This window comes from Salvelinus alpinus, chromosome 34, assembly GCF_045679555.1.
Source record: "Salvelinus alpinus chromosome 34, SLU_Salpinus.1, whole genome shotgun sequence".
Lineage (NCBI taxonomy): Eukaryota > Metazoa > Chordata > Actinopteri > Salmoniformes > Salmonidae > Salvelinus > Salvelinus alpinus.
The window spans coordinates 3,497,608-3,520,019 of record NC_092119.1 but is presented as its reverse complement, the minus strand read 5'-3'; the positions used below and the strand labels follow the sequence as shown (position 1 = coordinate 3,520,019).

Genomic DNA, 22,412 nt, shown 5'->3' with positions numbered 1-22,412 from the left:
TCTCTCTACTATTATTCTGACATTTCACATTCTTAAAATAAAGTGGTGATCATAACTGACCTAAAACAGCAAATTTTAACTTGGATTAAATGTCAGAAATTGTGAAAAACTGAGTTTAAATGTATTTGGCTAAAGGAGTATGTAAACTTCCTGACTTCAACTGTATAGTGCAGAGTCAGATGAATTCATGGATGCCATTTTTATGTCTCTGCGTGAGGTTTGAAGGTAGTTTTGTGATTTATTAACAACTAGCGTTAGCACAATGTCTAGAAGTCTACAGGAACAGCTAGCATGCTGTGTTTGTATAACCACTCATCACATACAGCAGCTATCAGATGGATATCTGGTCTAAAGTAGTGCACTATATAGGGAATAGGGTAGTGCACTATATAGGGAATAGGGTGGTGCACTATATAGGGAATAGGGTAGTGCACTATATAGGGAATAGGGTAGTGCACTATATAGGGAATAGGGTGCCATTTGGGATCACAGCCTTTGACCCTGTCTGACCCCGTGACCCTGTATGACCCCGTGACCCTGTCTGACCCCGTGACCCTGTATGACCCTGTGAGCCTGTTCCTCCCCCCCAGATCTCAGACGCCCTGATCAGGAGGGTGCACATGACGGAGGGCCAGTGGGGGATGGGAACCCTGACCCCCAGGATGACCAGTGACTTTGACCTGACCCTGGACAGTGGACCCCTGTTACAGACCATCCACCAACTGGACTTCGTACAGATGAAAGGTAGAGGGGAGGAAGAGGGGAGGAAGAGGAGGAGAGGTTGGGTGTAGTGTCTGTGTTGTACTCTAACGTGTGCCCCCCCCCCCTTCAGTCCCAGTAGCCCCCATGCTCCAGCTGGAGGAGTGCTGCACCATCAACAACAGCGCCACATTGTCATGGAAACAGCCACCTCTCTCCACCATCGCCGTGGATGGATACATCCTGGAGCTGGACGACGGCAACGGGGGACAGTACAGGGTGGGTGTTGTCATGGTAACAAGGACAGTTCAGGGTGGGTGTCTCCCTAGTAACAGGTGACAGTTCAGGGTGGTGTCTCCATGGTAATGGGGGACAGTATAGGGTGGGTGTTGTCATAGTAACAGGGGACAGTTCAGGGTGGGTGTCTCCATGGTAACAGGGTACAGTTCAGGGTAGGTGTCTCTATGGTAATGGGGGACAATTCAGGATGGGTGTCTCCATGGTAACGGGGACAGTTCAGGATGGGTATTGTCATGGTAACAGGGGAACGGTTCAGGATAGGTGTCGTCATAGTAACACAGGGACAGTTCAGGGTTGGTGTGTTGTCATAGTAACAAGGGACAGTTCAGGGTGGGTGTGTTGTCATAGTAACAAGGGACAGTTCAGGGTGGGTGTGTTGTCATAGTAACTAGGGCCAGGACAATAACAGTATCGCAAAATTATACAAACCTGCTGTATGTAAAATATTGTGTTATAAATGTGACTCTGGTTTCTTTCCAACATCAGGGCTGTTTTCCTACAGAAGTTAAATCTGCTTCATGTTTTGTTTCCTTGTCACGACACAAACAAGTATCGCAATACTGATGTTGTCCCGGGCCCTAATAGTAATGAGGGACAGTTCAGGGTGGGTGTCTCCATGGTAACAGGTGATCACGATACTGGTGTTGTCACGGGCCCTAATAGTAATGGGGGACAGTTCAGGGTCCACTACCACTACTACTACTACTACTACTACTACTATCACTACCACTACTACTACTACCACTACTACTACTACTACTACTACTATCACTACCACCACTACTACTACCACTACTACTACTACCACTACTACTACTACTACTACTACTACTCGTACTACCTCCACTACTACCACTACTACTACCACTACTACTACTACTACTACTACCACTACTACTACCACTACTACTACTACTACTACCACTACTACTACTACTACTACTACTACTACTCGTACTACCTCCACTACTGCCACTACTACTACCACTACTACTACTACCACTACTACTACTACTACTACTACTACTACTCGTACTACCTCCACTACTACCACTACTACTACCACTACTACTACTACTACTACTACCACTACTACTACCACTACTACTACTACTACTACCACTACGTCTACCTCTACTACTACCACTACTACTACTACCACTACCACTACCACTGCTACTGCTACTACTACTACTACTACTACTAACACTACCACTACTACTACTACTACCACTACTACTACCAGTACTACTACTCCTACCACTACTACTACTACCACTACTACTACCACTACTACTACTACCACTACTACTACTACTACTACTACTACTCGTACTACCTCCACTACTACCACTACTACTACCACTACTACTACTACTACTACTACCACTACTACTACCACTACTACTACTACTACTACCACTACGTCTACCTCTACTACTACCACTACTACTACTACCACTACCACTACTACTACCACTGCTACTGCTACTACTACTACTACTACTAACACTACCACTACTACTACTACTACCACTACTACTACCAGTACTACTACCAGTACTACTACTCCTACCACTACTACTACTACTACTACTACTATTACTACTACCACTCCTACTGCAAGTACTACTGATGCTGCTTTTCTCACGCAGTACCAACTCCTGGTCTCTCTTTCCCTCCTTTCCTCTCTCTCTGCCCCCCCCCCCTCTCTCCCTCCCTCTCTCTCATCAGCACTGAGTCTAAAAGTCTCTAAATGGGCCAGTGTAATTATAGATAGATAGAGCACCCCTCCCGCTGTTAGCCTTGGTTGATATTGTTTTATTTATCTTCTTGTTATTGGACTGTGTGTTGTTTAACTAGCCCACATTTTAACCGTTAGACCAAGAGGACATTCTCAAGGTCCAATGATGACATTTGGGCTTACAAGTCTCAGGCAGAGCTACCTCATCACCAACAAATCACCTCTGCTACATTAGCAAGTTAAACGTGTTTTATACTCTTATAATCTGGTTAGTTCTACAATCTCTGTTGTGACAAATAGCTGCCATCGTCTAGCCTCGTACAACCATCCTTACCATTCTGTTTCCAAACAGAAGTATGAGGCTAGCCACAATCATACCAGTGTGATGATTATCTAACAGGAAGTTGTCCATGGTTCTAACAGGAAGATGTAACGGTTCCTTACAGGAAGTGTACGTGGGGACGGAGACGATCTGCACGGTGGACGGACTCCACTACAACAGCACCTACATGTCAAGGGTCAAAGCCTTCAACGCCAGCGGAGTCGGACAGTACAGCAAGATACTGGCCATGCAGACCTCCGAGAGTAAGCCCTAACTGAGCCCACTCTACAGAGCATATGGCCACCTATTCCCGCACTACTTTTGACCAGGCCCCATAGGGTGACAAAAGTAGTGCACTCTAAAGGGAATAGGGGGTGCCATTTTGGGATGCAGTCATACTGTATGTGCTAGGTGTGTCGCTAACTCGTCTATCCATCGTTGTCATGCCCTAGACTTGTATGTTTAGCATTGCAATGAGCCAACGCAAAACAGGAGTTAGCTAAAGCACATACGGATTGTTGACGGTGAATCTGAAGAGCATATAGACAGCTGCCTAGCAGACCTGGGTTCTAATTAAGCAATGAGGACCGAGGAGGTGTGGTATATGGCCAATATAGCACGGCTAAGGGCTGTTCTTATGCACGGCGAAACGTCGACTGCCTGGACACAGCTTTGGTACACACACATACAGTATTCCCACCCTCTCTTACACCTGCCTGCCACCTGCATTCCCATTGTGTATGCTGCTCAGCTCTACACGTACGGACCGGACAAGACAGATAAGAGAAGCTTGTCACGCTTCAGTGGACCTGTGAAATCCAGACAGGCTCCTTCTCTCTGTGTGACATGATTTTGTCTCTTTTGATGTTCTCCTATGTCGCTGTTGGGTTTAACAAAGATAATATCTAGAAAACAAGACAATACACGTCCGGATAGATTCTATTGGTTTCAGGTTTCAATTGACGATTTTGATGCCAGGCAACCAGGATTTGCTTTGCCTTTAATTTTCTCCCCGTCTGGAAAATAGTCTATGGGAAAGAGTGCTGTAATAAGAATAATAAACCCTTGTCGTTGGTTTGGGAAAGAATCCCTAGACTGGATGGAATATGCTTGGATCTTCTCTGTGATACTAAAATGGCCACTGAAAAGAAGCAGTTTCCCTGATAAAATCAACACGGCTTTTACAGTCTCTACCACCCTCCACCCTCATCCTCCACCCTCACCTCCACCCTCATCCTCCACCCTCACCTCCTACACACTGTGCTTTTACTCTGCTCCCTCTCACTCTCTCCCTTCCCCTCACTCTCTCTTTTTCTCTCTCCCACCCCCCCCCTCTTCATCTCTCTCTTTCTCTCTTTTACTCTCTCCCCCTCTTCCTATCTCTTTCTTTCTCTCTTTTACTCTCTCCCCTCTTCCTCTCTCTTTCACTCTCTCCCTCTCTCCCCCCTCTTCCCCTCTCTCTCTCTCTTTCACTCTCTCCCTCTCTCCCCCCTCTTCCTCTCTCTCTCTCTTTCACTCTCTCCCTCTCCCCACTTTCTTCAACCCCTCTTGCTCTCTCTTTTTTTCTCTCTTTCTCTTGCCGTCTTTCTCTCTCTCTCTCTCCCTCCCTCTGTGCATTTCACAAGTTCACAAGTTTGCTGTCCAATGAGGGCTTCAGTTATTCAGCTTTCACTGGGAATCTCCAATCAACATATTTTTTACTTATATTATGTTCCCATGGGAACACTCGTGTTCTGATGTTCCAATTACCATGGTAACAGTATCAAGTCCCATAGAGTGCCCACAGAGATAGCAACTGCCCTCTCCTTGAGTGTCTAATGGAGTATTGTATTTGTCATATCTGTCATGTATTTATAATAATAGTGTATTTGACAGTATGTGCCAGAGATATGTGATTTGCCTGTACCGTACCGTAGAGAATCAGCCAGTATATAAGTCTTATATTCTGGTAAAACTCTGGGATGCAGTAGTCTACCCGTCTGCTTAGATGTCATTCCACTCCTTGTATTCCCGTGTCATATGCCAAAGACAATGTTTGTCAAGGAGTGGAATGATAGCTAAAATGTGAAAACCTCGGGGTCCCCGGGACCGAGTTTGGGAACCGCTGGTTTCACCACACCTCAGACCACCAGTTTCTAGCCTCATCTCCTCTGTTAGGTGTTTTCACCATGCTGATGGTTCCTTATGGTGGAAAAACGGAAATCTTTATCTGTCTGTGTGTGTGTGTGTCTACTTCCTGTAGTTGCCTGGTTCACCTTTGACCCCGCGTCAGCCCACCCTGACATCATCCTCTCCAACGACAACCTGACAGTGACGTGCAACAGCTACGATGACAGGGTGGTCATGGGTAATTCCGGCTTCTCCCGCGGTGTACACTACTGGGAGATCACGGTGGATCGCTATGACAACCACCCGGACCCTGCGTTTGGGGTTGCCCGCGGCGACGTGCTGAAGGACGTGATGCTGGGGAAAGACGATAGGGCCTGGGCCATGTATGTGGACAACAACCGCTCCTGGTTCATGCACAACAACTCACACACCAACAGGTAGGTCACCTGGTACACCTGATGTATCCACACCAACAGGTAGGTCACCTGGTATACCTGATGTATCCACACCAACAGGTAGGTCACCTGGTACACCTGATGTATCCACACCAACAGGTAGGTCACCTGGTACACCTGATGCATCCACACCAACAGGTAGGTCACCTGGTACACCTGATGCATCTACACCAACAGGTAGGTCACCTGGTACACCTGATGTATCCACACCAACAGGTAGGTCACCTGGTACACCTGATGTATCCACACCAACAGGTAGGTCACCTGGTACACCTGATGTATCCACACCAACAGGTAGGTCACCTGGTACACCTGATGCATCTACACCAACAGGTAGGTCACCTGGTACACCTGATGTATCCACACCAACAGGTAGGTCACCTGGTACACCTGATGTATCCACACCAACAGGTAGGTCACCTGGTACACCTGATGCATCCACACCAACAGCTAATGGAGAAGCTTTGTCTAATGAAACACCAACCAATCCACTCTGGCTAGTGTAACAGTGTTGCTTCCGTCCCTCTCCTCGCCCCTGACCTGGGCTCAAACTAGTGACCCTCTGAACACATCGACAACAGTCACCCGCAAAGCATCGTTACCTATCGCTCCATAAAAGCCGCGGTCCTTGCAGAGCAAGAGAAACAACTACTTCAAGGTCTCCGAGCGAGTGACGTCAAAGATTGAAACGTTACTAGCGCACACTGCTAACTAGCTAGCCATTTCACACCGGTTACTCTCACCCACCTCCTCCTTCCCCACAGCAACCAGTGATCCAGGTCACGGCACCAATGTAACAGTGTTACTTCCGTCCCTCTCCTCGCCCCAACCTGAGCTCGAAACAGGGACCCTCCGAACACATCGACAACAGTCACCCTCGAAACATCGTTACTTATCGCTCACAAAAGCCGCTGGGAAACTACTTCAAGGTCTCATAGCGAGTGACGTCACCGATTTTTAAACACAACTAGTTGCTAACTAGCTGACCATTTCACACCGGTTACACGACTGTGAAGATACGGTTTCTATTACCTGTATGCTTAAGATGTGTCAGTAGGACTCAAATCAAATCTAATTGTATTTGTCACATGCTTGGTAAACAACAGGTGAAATGATTACGGTCCTTCTCCAATAATGCAAGTTTTTATTTTTTAAGAAGAAAAAAAAGGACTGTAGGTATTTACAGTGCTTTCAGAAACTATTCACACCCTTTTAACTATTCCACATTTTGTTGCGTTATAAAGTGATTAAATAGATATTTTTTCTCACCATAGTGTTGACTCAAGGGTGGGAATACTTACTGTATGTAAATTAGATATTTCAGTATTACATTTATTTATTTTATATCAACAACAAAAAAATTGAGATGCGTTCTCTTTGTCATTATTAATATTTTTAAGAATTCATAAAGATTTAAATAAAATAAAAATATGATGAAAATCCGGTGTTTCTACGTCAAACAGTTGTGCATTCAGACCCCTTGACTTTTTCCCCACTTTGTTATGTTACAGCCTTATTCTAAAATGGATTAAAATTGTTTTTTTCTTCCTCATCCATCTACACACAATACCCCATAATGACATCACAAGACCCCATAATGACATCACAAGACCCCATAATGACATCACAATACCCCATAATGACATCACAAGACCCCATAATGACATCACAATACCCCATAATGACAAAGCAGTTTTTCGATTTGGGTGGAGTGCTGCAGAGATGGTTGTCCTTCTGGAAGGTTCTCCCATCTCCACAGAGGAACTCCGGAGCTCTCTCAGAGTGACCATCGGGTTCTTGGTCACCTCCCTGACCAAGGCCCTTCTCCCCCGATTACTCAGTTTGGCCGGGCGGCCAGCTCTAGGAATACTTTGGGTGGTTCCAAACTTCTTCCATTTAAAAATGATGGAGGCCACTGTGTTCTTGGGTACCTTCAATGCTGCAGACAATTTTTGGTAACCTTCCCCAGATCTGTGACTCGACACAATCCTGTTTCTGAGCTCTACGGACAATTCCTTCGACCTCATGGCTTGGTTTTTGCTCTGACATGCACTGTCAACTATCGGACCTTATATAGACAGGTGTGTGCCTTTCCAAATCATGTCCAATCAATTGAATTTACCACAGGTTGACTCAAATAAAGTTGTAGAAACATCTCAAGGATGATCAATGGATACAGGATGCACCTGAGCTCAATTTTGAGTATTATAGCAAAGGGTCTGAATACTTATGTAAATAAGGTATTTCTGTTTTTTGTTTTTTATACATTTGCAAAAATTTCAGGAAAACCTGTAATTCACTTTGTCATTATGGGGTTTTGCGTATAGATTGATGAGAATTTCATATTCTTTTATCAATTTTAGAATAAGGCTGTAACGTACCAAAATGTGGACAAAGGGAAGGGGTCTGTATACTGTATACTATGCATACTGTATGTATTTGACATTCTGTGTTTCTCTTCAGGACGGACGGGGGCGTAAGTAAAGGGGCTACAGTAGGAGTGTTGTTAGACTTCACCAGAGGGATCCTCATCTTCCTCATCAACGACGAACAGCAGGGTCCTGTGGCCTTCGAAGGCATCGAGGGGCTCTACTACCCTGCTATCAGCCTCAACCGAAACGTACAGGTAACATATAAACAACATAGAAACAACGTTATATAAACAACATAGAAACAACGTTATAGCCCCAACGTAGAAACAACGTTATAGCCCCAACGTAGAAACAACGTTATAGCCCCAACGTAGAAACAACGTTATAGCCCCAACGTAGAAACAACGTTATAGCCCCAACGTAGAAACAACGTTATAGCCCCAGCGTAGAAACAACGTTATAGCCCCAACGTAGAAACAACGTTATAGCCCCAACGTAGAAACAATGTTATAGCCCCAATGTAGAAACAACGTTATAGCCCCAACGTAGAAACAATGTTATAGCCCCAATGTAGAAACAACGTTATAGCCCCAACGTAGAAACAACGCTATAGCCCCAACGTAGAAACAACGTTATAGCCCCAACGTAGAAACAATGTTATAGCCCCAACGTAGAAACAACGTTATAGCCTCAACGTAGAAACAACGTTATAGCCCCAACGTAGAAACAACGTTATAGCCCCAACGTAGAAACAACGTTATGGCCCCAACGTAGAAACAACATTATAGCCCCAACGTAGAAACAACGTTATAGACCCAACGTAGAAACAACGCTATGATGTCCAGGTAGCCCCCAAAGTAGAAACACTATTCTAATGTTGAAGTAACATTGCCACAACAGAGAAAGAACGGTATACCAACCCAGATACACGCAACGTAGAAACAACGTTTACAATAACCAGGAAGCCCCTAGAATAGAAACAATGTTATACCAACCGCAAAGTCCAGGTAACATTGCCACAGCATAGACACACCATTACCCCAACCTGGCTAGCACCTCCTGTGCAGAGAGAGGATCCAGAGGGGCTTTCTATTCTACACAATATCTATGGATATCTAAAAGATTATGGATATATATCAAATTATTCATGCCTGTAGACAGCTTCCTCATCTATATTACAATGTATAGAGGCCCACAGTGGGCGCGTCATAGTGAAGCATTCCAGCATTCCATAGTGAAGCTCTTGCTGCTGGTGATTCTCTGATCCACCTCTACGCAGACGACACCATTCTGTATACTTCTGGCCCTTCTTTGGACACTGTGTTAACTAACATCCAAACGAGCTTCAACGCCATACAACACTCCTTCCTTGGCCTCCAACTGCTTTTAAATGCTAGTAAAACCAAATGCTGCCCGCACCCTCCCGCCCGACTAGCATCACTACTCTGGACGGTTCTGACTTAGAATATGTGGACAACTACAAATACCTAGATGTCTGGTTAGACTGTAAACTCTCCTTCCAGACTCACATTAAACATCTCCAATCCAAAGTTAAATCTAGAATCGGCTTCCTATTTCACAACAAAGCCTCCTTCACTCATGCTGCCAAACATACCCTCGTAAAACTGAATATCCTACCAATCCTTGACTTTGGCGATGTAATTTACAAAATAGCCTCCAACACTCTACTCAGCAAACTGGATGTAGTCCATCACAGTGCCATCCCTTTTATCACCAAAGCCCCATATACCACCCACCACTGCGACCTGTATGCTCTCGTTGGCTGGCCCTCACTACATATTCGTTGCCAAACCCACTGGCTCCAGGTCATCTATAAGTCTTCGCTAGGTAAAGCCCGCCTTATCTCAGCTCACTGGTCACCATAAAAACACCCACCCGTAACACGCGCTCCAGTAGGTATATTTCACTGGTCATCCCCAAAGCCAACACTTCCTTTGGCCGCCTTTCCTTCCAGTTCTCTGCTGCCAATAACTGGAACGAATTGCAAAAATCACTGAAGCTGGAGTCTTATATCTCCCTCTCTAACTTTAAGCATCAGCTGTCAGAGCAGCTTACCGGTCACTGTACCTGTACACAGCCCATCTGTAAATAGCACACCCAACTACCTCATCCCCATATTGTTACTTATCCTCTTTCTCTTTTGCACCCCAGTATCTCTACTTGCACATCATCATCTGCTCATCTATCACTCCAGTGTTAATGCTAAATTGTAATTATTTTGCCTCTACGGCCTATTTATTACCTTACCTCCCTACTCTTCTACATTCAAACACTGTACATAGATTTTTCTATTGTGTTATTGACTGTAAGTTTATGTGTAACTCTGTGTTGTTGTTGTTTTTGTCTCACTGCTTTGCTTTATCTTGGCCAGGCCGCAGTTGTAAATGAGAACTTATTCTCAACTGGCCTACCTGGTTAAATAAAGGTGAAATAAAATAAATAAAATAAAATTCCAGGTGAAGCTGGTTGAGAGAATACCAACAGTGTGCAAAGCTGTCATCAAGGCAAAGGGTGGCTACTTTGAAGAATATCAAATATAAAATATATTTTGATTTGTTTAACAGTTTTTTGGTTACTAAATGATTCCATATGTGATATTTCATCAACTCAGCAAAAAAAGAAACGTCCTCTCACTGTCAACTGCGTTTATTTTCAGCAAACTTAACATGTGTAAATATTTGTATGAACATAACAGGATTCAACAACTGAGACATAAACTGAACCAGTTCCACAGACATGTGACTAACAGAAATTGAATAATGTGTCCCTGAACAAAGGGGGGGCTCAAAATCAAAAGTAACAGTCAGTATCTGGTGTGGCCACCAGCTGCATTAAGTACTGCAGTGCATCTCCTCCTCATGGACTGCACCAGATTTTCCAGTTCTTGCTGTGTGATGTTACCCCACTCTTCCACCAAGGCACCTGCAAGTTCCCGGACATTTCTGGTGGGAATGGCCCTAGCCTTCACCCTCCGATCCAACAGGTCCCAGATGTGCTCAATGGGATTGAGATCTGGGCTCTTCGCTGGCCATGGCAGAACGCTGACATTCCTGTCTTGCAGGAAATCACGCACAGAACGAGCAGTATGGCTGGTGGCATTGTCATGCTGGAGGGTCATGTCAGGATGAGCCTGCAGGAAGGGTACCACATGAGGGAGGAGGATGTCTTCCCTGTAACGCACAGCTTTGAGATTGCCTGCAATGACAACAAGCTCAGTCCGATGATGCTGTGACACACCGACCCAGACCTTGACGGACCCTCCACCCCCAAAATTGATCCTGCTCCAGAGTACAGGCCTCGGTGTAACGCTCATTCCTTCGACGATAAACGCGAATCCAACCATCACCCCTGGTGAGACAAAACCGCGACTCGTCAGTGAAGAGTACTTTTTGCCAGTCCTGTCTGGTCCAGCAACGGTGGGTTTGTGCCCATAGGCGACGTTGTTGCCGGTGATGTCTGGTGAGAACCTGCCTTACAACAGGCCTACAAGCCCTCAGTCCAGCCTCTCTCAGCCTATTGCGGACAGTCTAAGCACTGATGATGGAATTGTGCGTTCCTGGTGAAGATCTGTGAAGTTATTTGGATTTTATCTTTGAAAGACAGGGTCCTGAAAAAGGGACGTTTCTTTTTTTGCTGAGTTTAGTTTTGATATCTTCACCATTATTCTACAGTGTAGAAAATAGTAAAAATAAAGATAAACTCTGGATTGAGTAGGTGTGTCCAAACTTTTGACTGGTATTGTAAGTGACGTGAAGCTTGAGACAGACATTTGTAGTTCTGTATGATAGCCACATTAGTAACTAATTAGCATTCCGTTATTTGGGAGGGGGACAGGGGTAAATACAGGGCGAATATATTAATAAAAGTCACCTTGTCCTAGAGAGATTTCCACGGTTGTCAAAACGTCACGCCAGAGTAAGCCTCCACTAAACACAAACCCTCATATGAAGTCTTTCTAAAAATCCCCTACGGAAAAAATGAATGATTGGAACCATTTCCCTGTTTGACCGCTAGGTTTTATGGGTATTATGGCTCTATTGGTAATGGTAATGCAGTGCTTGGTAACACCTCATGCAGACACCAGCAGCAGTGATACAATAGCTTAGTCTATTTCTCATTAGTTCAACAGCTCCACCTGCTGTTCAATACCTGCAATGACATCTATATACAGGTAGTTGTTCGATCTGCTTCGAGAAATATTATTTTCTGCTGCTAGGATATGAGGAGGAGGAGGAGGAGGATGAGGAAGAAGGAGGAAGATTATGATTTTGTTTGTTCTGTAGGTGACCCTGCACACCGGCCTGCCCATTCCTGACTTCTACACTCCAGGAGAAGCAGACCTGTCTGCCTCAGTGTGTTAAGGAGTTGACTCAGCACTGCAGTGAAGCAAGACAAGACAAGGGCTACGTCCCAAATGGCACACTATAGCGCACCCTATTCCCTTCATAGTACACAGGGCTCATAGAGCTCTGGTCAAACGTAGTGCACTATATAGGGAATAGGGTGCCATTTGGGACTGAGAGAATGGCAACAAGCTGCTCACCGTCTGGGCTCTCTAAGTGTGGACCCCAAATGACACCCTATACCCTATTTAGTGCACTACTCTTAGCCAAAGTCATGCTAAAATTAGTCTGCTATGTAAGGACTAGGGTTCCATTTAGGGCTCGTTCAACTCACAGCCATGTGCACAACACCACGTCCCTATCCCCTAGCTTCTATAGACCAACCAGGCCCATTGTCATACGTCAGATAGTGTAACCTTCGCCTGTTGATCGCAGGACTAGCGTTGGGTTGGAGTGACGTCAGTGCCTGACGCCAGACAATGCTCCTCACCTCTACAGACCACTGGACGGTCCGGACCCATAGCCTTGACTGTACAGTACAAGATCCTCTCAATACTCATACAGTTACTGTACATACCTACTGAGCCATCAACACCCAACTCTCAACTGGAAATGGAGCTCTGATTTGGCTTACTGCCCTGTCTTAACATGTCAATTATTAGGATTGGGTTGAAAAGTGAACTAGGTTCATCCATCCAACCAATCCAAGAAGACTACTTACTACTCATCACCAGACTCTAGAACCCCTCTGGACTCTAGAACCCTGCCCTGTTAGTTCTGGTTCTAGATCTCTGAAGAAGACAACATAATATGTCATCATAGAACCTTTAACTTGAGACTTTCTCTGTCTCTCTGTCTCTCTGTGTCTCTCTGTGTCTCTCTGTGTCTCTCTGTGTCTCTGTGTCTCTCTGTGTCTCTCTCTGTCTCTGTGTCTCTCTGTGTGTCTCTCTCTGTCTCTGTGTCTCTCTGTGTGTCTCTCTCTGTCTCTCTGTCTCTCTCTGTCTCTCTCTCTGTCTCTCTCTCTGTCTCTCTCTGTCTCTCTGTCTCTCTCTGTCTCTCTGTGTCTCTCTCTCTCAGCCACACACACACACACACAAACACACACACACACACACACACACACACACACACACACACACACACACACACACACACACACACACACACACACACACACACACACACGACCCTGTTACCATAGTCTGTACAAACCACTTCTCCACACTAGCATTTCAACAGAATCCTTGTCGCACCAAACACACATACATGAGACTGCAGGAACAAGAGTGGATTACCCTTGACGACAGCCAGGGGGAGCAGAAGAGGACACTCATCTACCTGCTGAAGAGGCCCACTGGGCAAAAACAGGTTGAATCAAGGTTGTTTCCACGTCATTTCAACCAAAAAAATTCAATGTGACGACGTTGACTCAATGCGGAAAACGGATTGGATTTGGAAAAAAGTAATCAACGTAAAGGGAATTCTGTCATTGTTTTCACCAAACTTGTAACTTAAATCCAATGACATGCTAATATGAGTTCCAAATAGCACCCTATTCCCTTTGTAGTGCACTACATTAGACCAGGGCCCATAGGGTAGTGCACTACTTTAGACCAGGGCCAATAGGGTAGTGCACTACTGTTGACCAGGGCCCATGGGGTAGTGCACTACCTTAGACCAGGGCCCATAGGGTAGTACACTACTGTTGACCAGGGCCCATAGGGTAGTACACTACTGTTGACCAGGGCACATAGGGTAGTGCACTACTTTAGACCAGGGCCCATAGGGTAGTGGACTACTGTTGATCAGGGCCCATAGGGTAGTGCACTACTTTAGACCAGGGCCCATAGGGTAGTGCACTACTTTAGACCAGGGCCCATAGGGTAGTGCACTACTTTAGACCAGGGCACATAGATGTTTGCTGCTCTCAAACTGGCCCGTAGGGTTCTGGTCAAATGTAGAGCCCCACATAGAGAACCGGGTGCCAGGTGGGACGGATCGCCACGTGTGACGGACCGCCAGGTGGGACGGACCGCCAGGTGGAATGGACCGCCAGGTAGAATGGACCGCCAGGTGGGACGGACTGCCAGGTGGAATGGACCGCCAGGTGGGACGGACTGCCAGGTGGAATGGACCGCCAGGTGGGACGGACCGCCAGGTGGAATGGACCGCCAGGTGGAATGGACCGCCAGGTGGAATGGACCGCCAGGTGGGACGGACCGCCAGGTGGAACGGACCGCCAGGTGGAACGGACCGCCAGGTGGGACGGACCGCCAGGTGGAACGGACCGCCAGGTGGGACGGACCGCCAGGTGGAACGGACCGCCAGGTGGGACGGACCGCCAGGTGGGACGGACCGCCAGGTGGGACGGACCGTCAGGTGGGACGGACTGTAGACATGGACTGTATTTCTATTGTATTCTGTAAATTAGACGCTACCAGTGGCTTTGCTTTTTTAAACCTGAATCTTATCCGTAGTTTGTAACCAACGAAATACAGTCGACTTATTCTATTCTACTAAGAAGACATTTATGTGTTCGAAACGTAGGGTACATCCCACATGGCGGTCCCTATACTTCTGGGCTCTTTGGGATGCCACATCCTCTGTTTCCCCACATCTGTCAGTGAGATACATATAAAACGCTGAATATATGTCTGTCTGTTCGTGCGTCCCATTCGTTGGTGATGTTGGGGGTGGAGGTGGTGTTGGGATTGGTGTTGGGGGTGGTGTTGGGGGTGGAGGTGGTGGTGGTTGGGGTGGTGGTGGTGTTGGGGGTGGTGGTGGTGTTGGGGGTGGAGGTGGTGTTGGGATTGGTGTTGGGGGTGGAGGTGGTGGTGGTTGGGGTGGAGGTGGTGGTGGTTGGGGTGGAGGTGGTGGTGGTTGGGGTGGTGGTGGTGGTGGTGGTGGTGGTGGAGGTGGTGGTGGTTGGGGTGGTGGTGGTGGTGGTGGTTGGGGTGGTGGTGGTGTTGGGGGTGGTGGTGGTGTTGGGGGTGGAGGTGGTGGTGGTTGGGGTGGTGGTGGTGGTGGTTGGGGTGGAGGTGGTGGTTGGGGTGGTGGTGGTGTTGGGGGTGGAGGTGGTGGTTGGGGTGGTGGGATTGGTGTTGGGGGTGGTGGTGGTTGGGGTGGAGGTGGTGGTGGTTGGGGTGGAGGTGGTGGTGGTTGGGGTGGAGGTGGTGGTTGGGGTGGTGGGATTGGTGTTGGGGGTGGTGGTGGTTGGGGTGGAGGTGGTGGTGGTTGGGGTGGAGGTGGTGGTTGGGGTGGTGGTGGGATTGGTGTTGGGGGTGGTGGTGGAGGTGGTGTTGGGGGTGGAGGTGGTGTTGGGGGTGGAGGTGGTGTTGGGGGTGGAGGTGGAGGTGGTGGTGGTTGGGGGTGGAGGTGGTGTTGGGGGTGGAGGTGGAGGTGGTGGTGGTTGGGGGTGGAGGTGGTGTTGGGGGTGGAGGTGGAGGTGGTGGTGGTTGGGGGTGGTGGTGGAGGTGGTGTTGGGGGTGGAGGTGGTGTTGGGGGTGGAGGTGGTGTTGGGGGTGGAGGTGGAGGTGGTGGTGGTTGGGGGTGGAGGTGGTGTTGGGGGTGGAGGTGGAGGTGGTGGTGGTTGGGGGTGGAGGTGGTGTTGATAATGTATTTATATTTTTTATTTAATCTTTATTTAACTAGACAAGTCAGTTTAAGAACACATTTTTATAATGCTGGATGGTTTCACTCCGACATTGTCTGTTTTGAATAAGGTGCTACTGCAACTCAGCGTGCTAATGCTCTTCCTGTAGAGGACTGAATCCTAGCGTCCCATATAGCACCCTATTCCCTACAGAGTGAACTACTTTACACCAGTGGCCATAGGGCTCTGGTCAAAAGTAGTGCACTAACTAGGGCAGGGGTTCTCAAAGTGGGGTCCGCAGAGGTACTGTAGGGTATCTGTTGTCAGATCTCAATATATACACTTCATGACCAAAAGTATGTGGACACCTACTCGTCAAATATCTCATTCCAAAATCATGGGCATTAATATGGCGTTGGTCCCCACTTTGCTGCTATAACAGCCTCCACTCTTCTGGGAAGGCTTTCCATTAGATGGTGGAACATTGCTGTGGGGACTTGCTTCCATTCAGCCACAAGAGCATTAGTGAGGTCAGGGACTGATGTTGGGCGATTAGCCTGGCTCGAAGTCGGCGTTCTAATTCATTCCAAAGGTGTTCGATGGGGTTGAGGTCAGGGCTCTGTGCAGGCCAGTCAAGTTCTTCCACACTGATCTCGACAAACCATTTCTGTATGGACCTCGCTTTGTGCACGGGAGCATTGTCATGCTGAAACAGGAAAGGGCCTTCCCCAAACTTTTGCCACAATGTTGGAGGCACAGAATCGTCTAGAATGTCATTGTATGCTGTAGCGTTAAGATTTCCCTTCACTGGAACTAAGGGACCTAGCCCGAACCATGAAAAACACGGCTGTCCCGTTTTGTCTGCTTGTGTGGCCTACCACTTCGCGGCTGAGCCGTTGTTGCTACTAGATGTTTGCACTTCACAATAACAGCACTTACAGTTGACCGGGGCAGCTCTAGCAGGGTAGAAATTTGACAAACTGACCTGTAGGAAAGGTGGCATCCTATGACGGTGCCACGTTGAAAGTCATTGAGCTCTTCAGTACGGGCCATTCTAATGCCAATGTTTGTCTATGGAGATCGCATGGCTGTGTGCTCGATTTTATACACCTGTCAGCAAACGGGTGTGGCTGAAATAGCCGAATCCACTAAATTGAAGGGGTGTCCACATACTTTTTCCACATATAGTCAATATTACTATCAACAACAGATTAAAGTAATTTTGGGGCGAAGGGATCCGTGGAAGAGTGTAATACAATAAAATACAATGTCATTTTATTAATCTACATTTTTCTGTTCTGAACCCTGTTCCTGGGAAGCTTACAGGGATATTGGTATCTACAGTACTCCACCAATTGTACATTTTTCAACTCAATAGCCCCAAAATATTGTTTTTACAAACATAAATGCACTGTAATTTAAGCTCTAAAAAGGCCATGATTTCTTTCTGCCTCGTGGCAAAAATTTGTAGAATTGCAGGAAAATCGGCAACATTTTCTCGTTGCAGAGAGACGGCTCTTTAAAACGTTCCTTCCCCGGGGGCCAAAGACTTGGTCCGGCCACGCACTGCCAAAGTCATAGTAGAAGTCCTTGTATGCTATTTTCATCTCACTCGAGTTGTGTTCTGATTTATGAATTTGAGAACCCCTTATCTAAGACATAGAACTAAAGGGGAACTTCATAGTTTTTGTACTATTGTTCTTGAAAATGCTCTTTATGTGAAGGAGATTGTATAGATGGATTGATTATTGATGTTTAGACAGAGAGTATCTTTGTTTGTGGATTTTTCACATAACATTGTCGTTCTTTCTTTTTTTTCTTTTTTTTACTTAATAGAAATTAATTAATGCATATGTTAATTAATGATGAATAGAATATCCCATGAAGTGAAGGTATTAGCTATCTACAAGCAGGACTGTTTCCTGGTTGTCTACAAGCAGGGCTGTTTCCTGGTTGTCTACATGCAGGACTGTTTCCTGGTTGTCTACAAGCAGGACTGTTTCCTGGTTGTCTACAAGCAGGGCTGTTTCCTGGTTGTCTACATGCAGGACTGTTTCCTGGTTGTCTACAAGCAGGACTGTTTCCTGGTTGTCTACATGCAGTGCTGTTTCCTGGTTGTCTACAAGCAGGACTGTTTCCTGGTTGTCTACAAGCAGGACTGTTTCCTGGTTGTCTACAAGCACGATTGTTTCCTGGTTGTCTACAAGCAGGACTGTTTCCTGGTTGTCTACAAGCAGGGCTGTTTCCTGGTTGTCTACAAGCAGGGCTGTTTCCTGGTTGTCTACAAGCAGGACTGTTTCCTGGTTGTCTACATGCAGGACTGTTTCCTGGTTGTCTACAAGCAGTGCTGTTTCCTGGTTGTCTACAAGCAGGGCTGTTTCCTGGTTGTCTACAAGCAGGGCTGTTTCCTGGTTGTCTACAAGCAGGGCTGTTTCCTGGTTGTCTACAAGCAGGGCTGTTTCCTGGTTGTCTACAAGCAGGACTGTTTCCTGGTTGTCTACAAGCAGTGCTGTTTCCTGGTTGTCTACAAGCAGTGCTGTTTCCTGGTTGTCTACAAGCAGGGCTGTTTCCTGGTTGTCTACAAGCAGGACTGTTTCCTGGTTGTCTACAAGCAGGACTGTTTCCTGGTTGTCTACAAGCAGGACTGTTTCCTGGTTGTCTACAAGCAGTGCTGTTGACAGGGAGTGGCAAGAAGTAAAATGATAGCACAATCAGACTGGTACCCAGGCTAGCGCTAGTGGTTGATGGGCTACAAAACCTTCAAAAAACAAAGACAGGATGCTATCTCTTGTTCAACCTTCATGGCAGTCTTTTCACCTAGAGCAACTCTCAAACAACTCTCGAACAACTCTAGAACAACTCTCGAACAACTCTAGAACAACTCTAGAACAAGTCTCAAACAACTCTAGAACAACTCTCGAACAACTCTCGAACAACTCTAGACCTACTGTAGTGTTTAGTTCAGCACACAGTTCCTGTGTCCCAAATATGGCACCCAATTCCCTATTTAGGGCACTACATTTGACCTGGGCCCATAGGTCTCTCGTCAAAAGTAGTGAACTATATAGCGAATTGGGTGCCATTTGGGACACAGGCAGTGAGTTCAGTGACACTTGACATTCACCCTGAAATTATCCCTTTAAAATCCATTCAAAATCCCTTTAAAATCCATTCAAAATCCCTTTAAAATCCATTCAAAATCCCTTTAAAATCCATTTAAAATCCCTTTAAAAACCCTTTCAAATGGGCCAACTACAGAGGATGTATGTCTTGAGGCATCCTTTGTGTAAGCGTATTCATTTATTTAATGTCATTAGGAATCAAACAAAGCACTCTACAGGGTGATTTGGATGGTCATCACCCATCTTCCAACTGACGGTTATTTGGGGTGTTGGTTATTTGAGGTGTTGGTTATTTGGGGTGTTGGTAGGAGCTATGGTGATATATTTGGGGTGTTGGTTATTTGGGGTGTTGGTAGGAGCTATGGTGATCTATTTGGGGTGTTGGTTATTTGGGGTGTTGGTTATTTGGGGTGTTGGTTATTTGGGGTGTTGGTTATTTGGGGTGTTGGTTATTTGGGGTGTTGGTAGGAGCTATGGTGATATATTTGGGGTGTTGGTTATTTGGGGTGTTGGTTATTTGGGGTGTTGGTAGGCCTATGGAGATACAGTGCATTCGGAAGGTATTCAGACCCCTTCACTTTTTCCACATTTTGTTACGTTACAGCCTTATTATAAAATTGATTAAATCGTTTTTCCCCTCTTTAATCAACACACAATACCCCATAATGACATCACAATACCCCATAATGACATCACAATATGTCACACAATGACAAAGCAAAAACAGGTTTTTAGAAAATCTTTCCCTCGATCCTGACTAGTCTCCCAGTCCCTGCCGCTGAAAAACATCCCCACAGCATGATGCCAGGTTTCCTCCAGACGTGACTCTTGGCATTCAGGCCAAAGAGTTCAATATTGGTTTCATCAGACCAGATAATCTTGTTTCTCATGGTCTGAGAGTCTTTTAGGTGCCTTTTGGCAAACTCCAAGCGGGCTGTCATGTGCCTTTTACTGAGGAGTGGCTTCCATCTGGCCACTCTAAAGGCCTGATTGGTAGAGTGCTGCAGAGATGGTTGTCCTTCTGGAAGGTTCTCCCATCTCCACAGAGGAACTCTGGAGCTCTGTCAGAGTGACCATCGGGTTCTTGGTCACCTCCCTGACCAAGGCCATTCTCCAACCGATTGCTCAGTTTGGCCGAGCGGCCAGCTCTAGGAAGAGTCATGGTGGTTCCAAACTTCTTCCATTTAACAATGATAGAGGCCACTGTATTCTTGGGGACCTTCCAATGCTGCAGACATTTTTTCCCCCAGATCTGTGCCTCGACACAATCCTGTCTCAGAGCTCTACGGACAATTAGAGTAGAGCTCTTAGACAGGATTGAAGTTTTCCCCTAGACGCTGATCTTGGGTCAGTTTTGCATATTCCTCATGGTTGGTTAAGGTTGTGGTTTAGAGGAGAGGAAGATGATCCTAGATCTATATCTAGAGGACATTTCACCCTGGAACTCATTAATGCCATTGCCAACTCTCTAAACATGTAGTTGTTTTGTTGCCTCTTTGTTGAGTCATTATGGAGACTACCAGACAGACTCTTTCCCACACTGCCCAAAAATATCTACACAGGCCCAGCATTGAGGAGGGCACTGGACACACGTACGTGTGTGCGTGCGTGTGTGTGTGTGTGTGTGTGTGTGTGTGTGTGTGTGTGTGTGTGTGTGTGTGTGTGTGTGTGTGTGTGTGTGTGTGTGTGTGTGTGTGTGTGTGTGTGTGTGTGTGTGTGTGTGTGTGTGTGTGTGTGTGAGGAAGAGAGCGAGTAACGGGTAGACGGAGGGGGACGGACAGGTAGACGGAGGGGGACTGAGACAGAGAGAGATGGGGAGGGAGACAGAGAGAGGGGGGAGGGAGACAGAGAGAGGGGGAGGGAGACAGTCAGAGAGAGAGAGGGGGAGGGGGAGGGAGACAGAGAGTGGGGGGGACAGAGAGAGCGAGGAGGGGTTGGGCACAGAGAGGGGGAGGGTCATCTCTGATCTAGGCCAAATTAAGACAAAGATGGTCATTATCCCAATGTTATATAACTATTCCAGTATACAAATTAAATTATCATTCTTTTGTAAACTAGTTTTTTATGCAATTTGGAGACTGAATTTATATTAGATTCAACCAAATACAAATGTGTAAATATTATCGCTACTGGAAGGTTGATGTTGAACTATTGGTATAATTCATCCATAGTTATTGTAGTTTCTCCAAACCAGCTGTATAGACCAAGTTGTCTGATCATTTAAGTCATTTAAGGTGCCTAATCCAAGAAGATGTGAGTTGAATGAAATACAAGTTTGAGCGCAGGAACCCCCGTGGACAGTGGTGGTATTAACAAACGAAATGCGCCCTGACAGCCCCTCAAGACAACCTTTCTTTACTCTCCTAATTTAGCATATTTTAGCATTCTAGAATTTACATATATACGGTCGCTGGGCGACATACAAGTAGGCAGTTCTCTCAATGTATATAATGTGCGCTTAAGCAATGTGCGTCTGAAATCTAAAGTAATAAAAATTGATGCTCTGCTTGGCGGATTATACAAAAAGTCCAATATCCTTAAACATTGATTATACTTTACATATAGTCTGTTGACTTATATGTCAATAAAGACAAATGTTGCTATTGTTATGATTATTGTTATTACTATATTTGGAAGTGTTGCTATTATTAATGATCTCTCTTGGTGTTTTCTGTATCTGTGAATATTCAATAAAATGATAAGTGTCCAAAAACATTTTCCAATATTTTTCTCTGCACTCATCTGCCAGACGTTGAGAGGTTGGGAAACGACACACCTCCGCCTCCATGCACCAATGGACATTAAAGAGGATAGAGAGGAGGAGACTCACGCCACAGAAAAGCAACTACCTAAACTTAGTTTCTCCACTTTTGAGTTGACATTGAAAGACTGTCAGCAGCCGTTTTGTTCAGCAGCATGGCGGCACCTCTCACTGACCAGGAGAAGCGTAAACAGATCAGTATCAGAGGAATTGTCGGGGTGGAGAACGTCGCCGAGTTGAAGAAAGGTTTTAACCGACATCTTCATTTCACTTTGGTCAAAGACAGGAACGTAGCGACGCCGCGGGATTATTACTTCGCCCTAGCGCACACGGTTCGAGATCACCTGGTGGGAAGATGGATCAGAACGCAACAGTTCTACTATGAGACCGATCCCAAGGTAAAGTCGTTTCAAAGTGGTTGACTTTTCCAAATATCATGCTGTACTTTTGTTTGGATAATTTATCCTGGCTTTACCTGTCTGTCTTGTACTGTCTTTATCTGGTCCAGTATTAGCTAGTGATGGGTCGTTCGCGAACCAACTGCTTTTTTTGGTGAACTTTGGGAACAGAAT

The 22,412-nt window shown here is 46.1% G+C and overlaps 2 protein-coding genes across 4 annotated transcripts in view; both read left to right on the top strand.

Moving 5' to 3' along the window:
- Positions 1–13,569, top strand: part of LOC139563638 (E3 ubiquitin-protein ligase TRIM9-like) — a 68,200-nt gene extending 54,631 nt beyond the window's left edge. For both annotated transcript variants that reach the window (XM_071382479.1, XM_071382478.1), the window contains 6 exons: positions 591–744; positions 833–978; positions 3,190–3,328; positions 5,308–5,611; positions 8,093–8,255; positions 12,306–13,569. In XM_071382479.1, coding sequence (XP_071238580.1) covers positions 591–744; positions 833–978; positions 3,190–3,328; positions 5,308–5,611; positions 8,093–8,255; positions 12,306–12,383 — 984 coding nt within the window. In that variant the 3' untranslated portion in view covers positions 12,384–13,569. The remainder of the gene's footprint in view (positions 1–590; positions 745–832; positions 979–3,189; positions 3,329–5,307; positions 5,612–8,092; positions 8,256–12,305) is intronic.
- Positions 13,570–21,912: 8,343 nt separating this feature from the next.
- LOC139563424 (glycogen phosphorylase, liver form) overlaps positions 21,913–22,412 on the top strand; it is a 32,586-nt gene continuing 32,086 nt past the window's right edge. For both annotated transcript variants that reach the window (XM_071382084.1, XM_071382085.1), the window contains exon 1: positions 21,913–22,238. In XM_071382084.1, the coding sequence (XP_071238185.1) occupies positions 21,996–22,238 (243 nt within the window). In that variant the 5' untranslated portion in view covers positions 21,913–21,995. The remainder of the gene's footprint in view (positions 22,239–22,412) is intronic.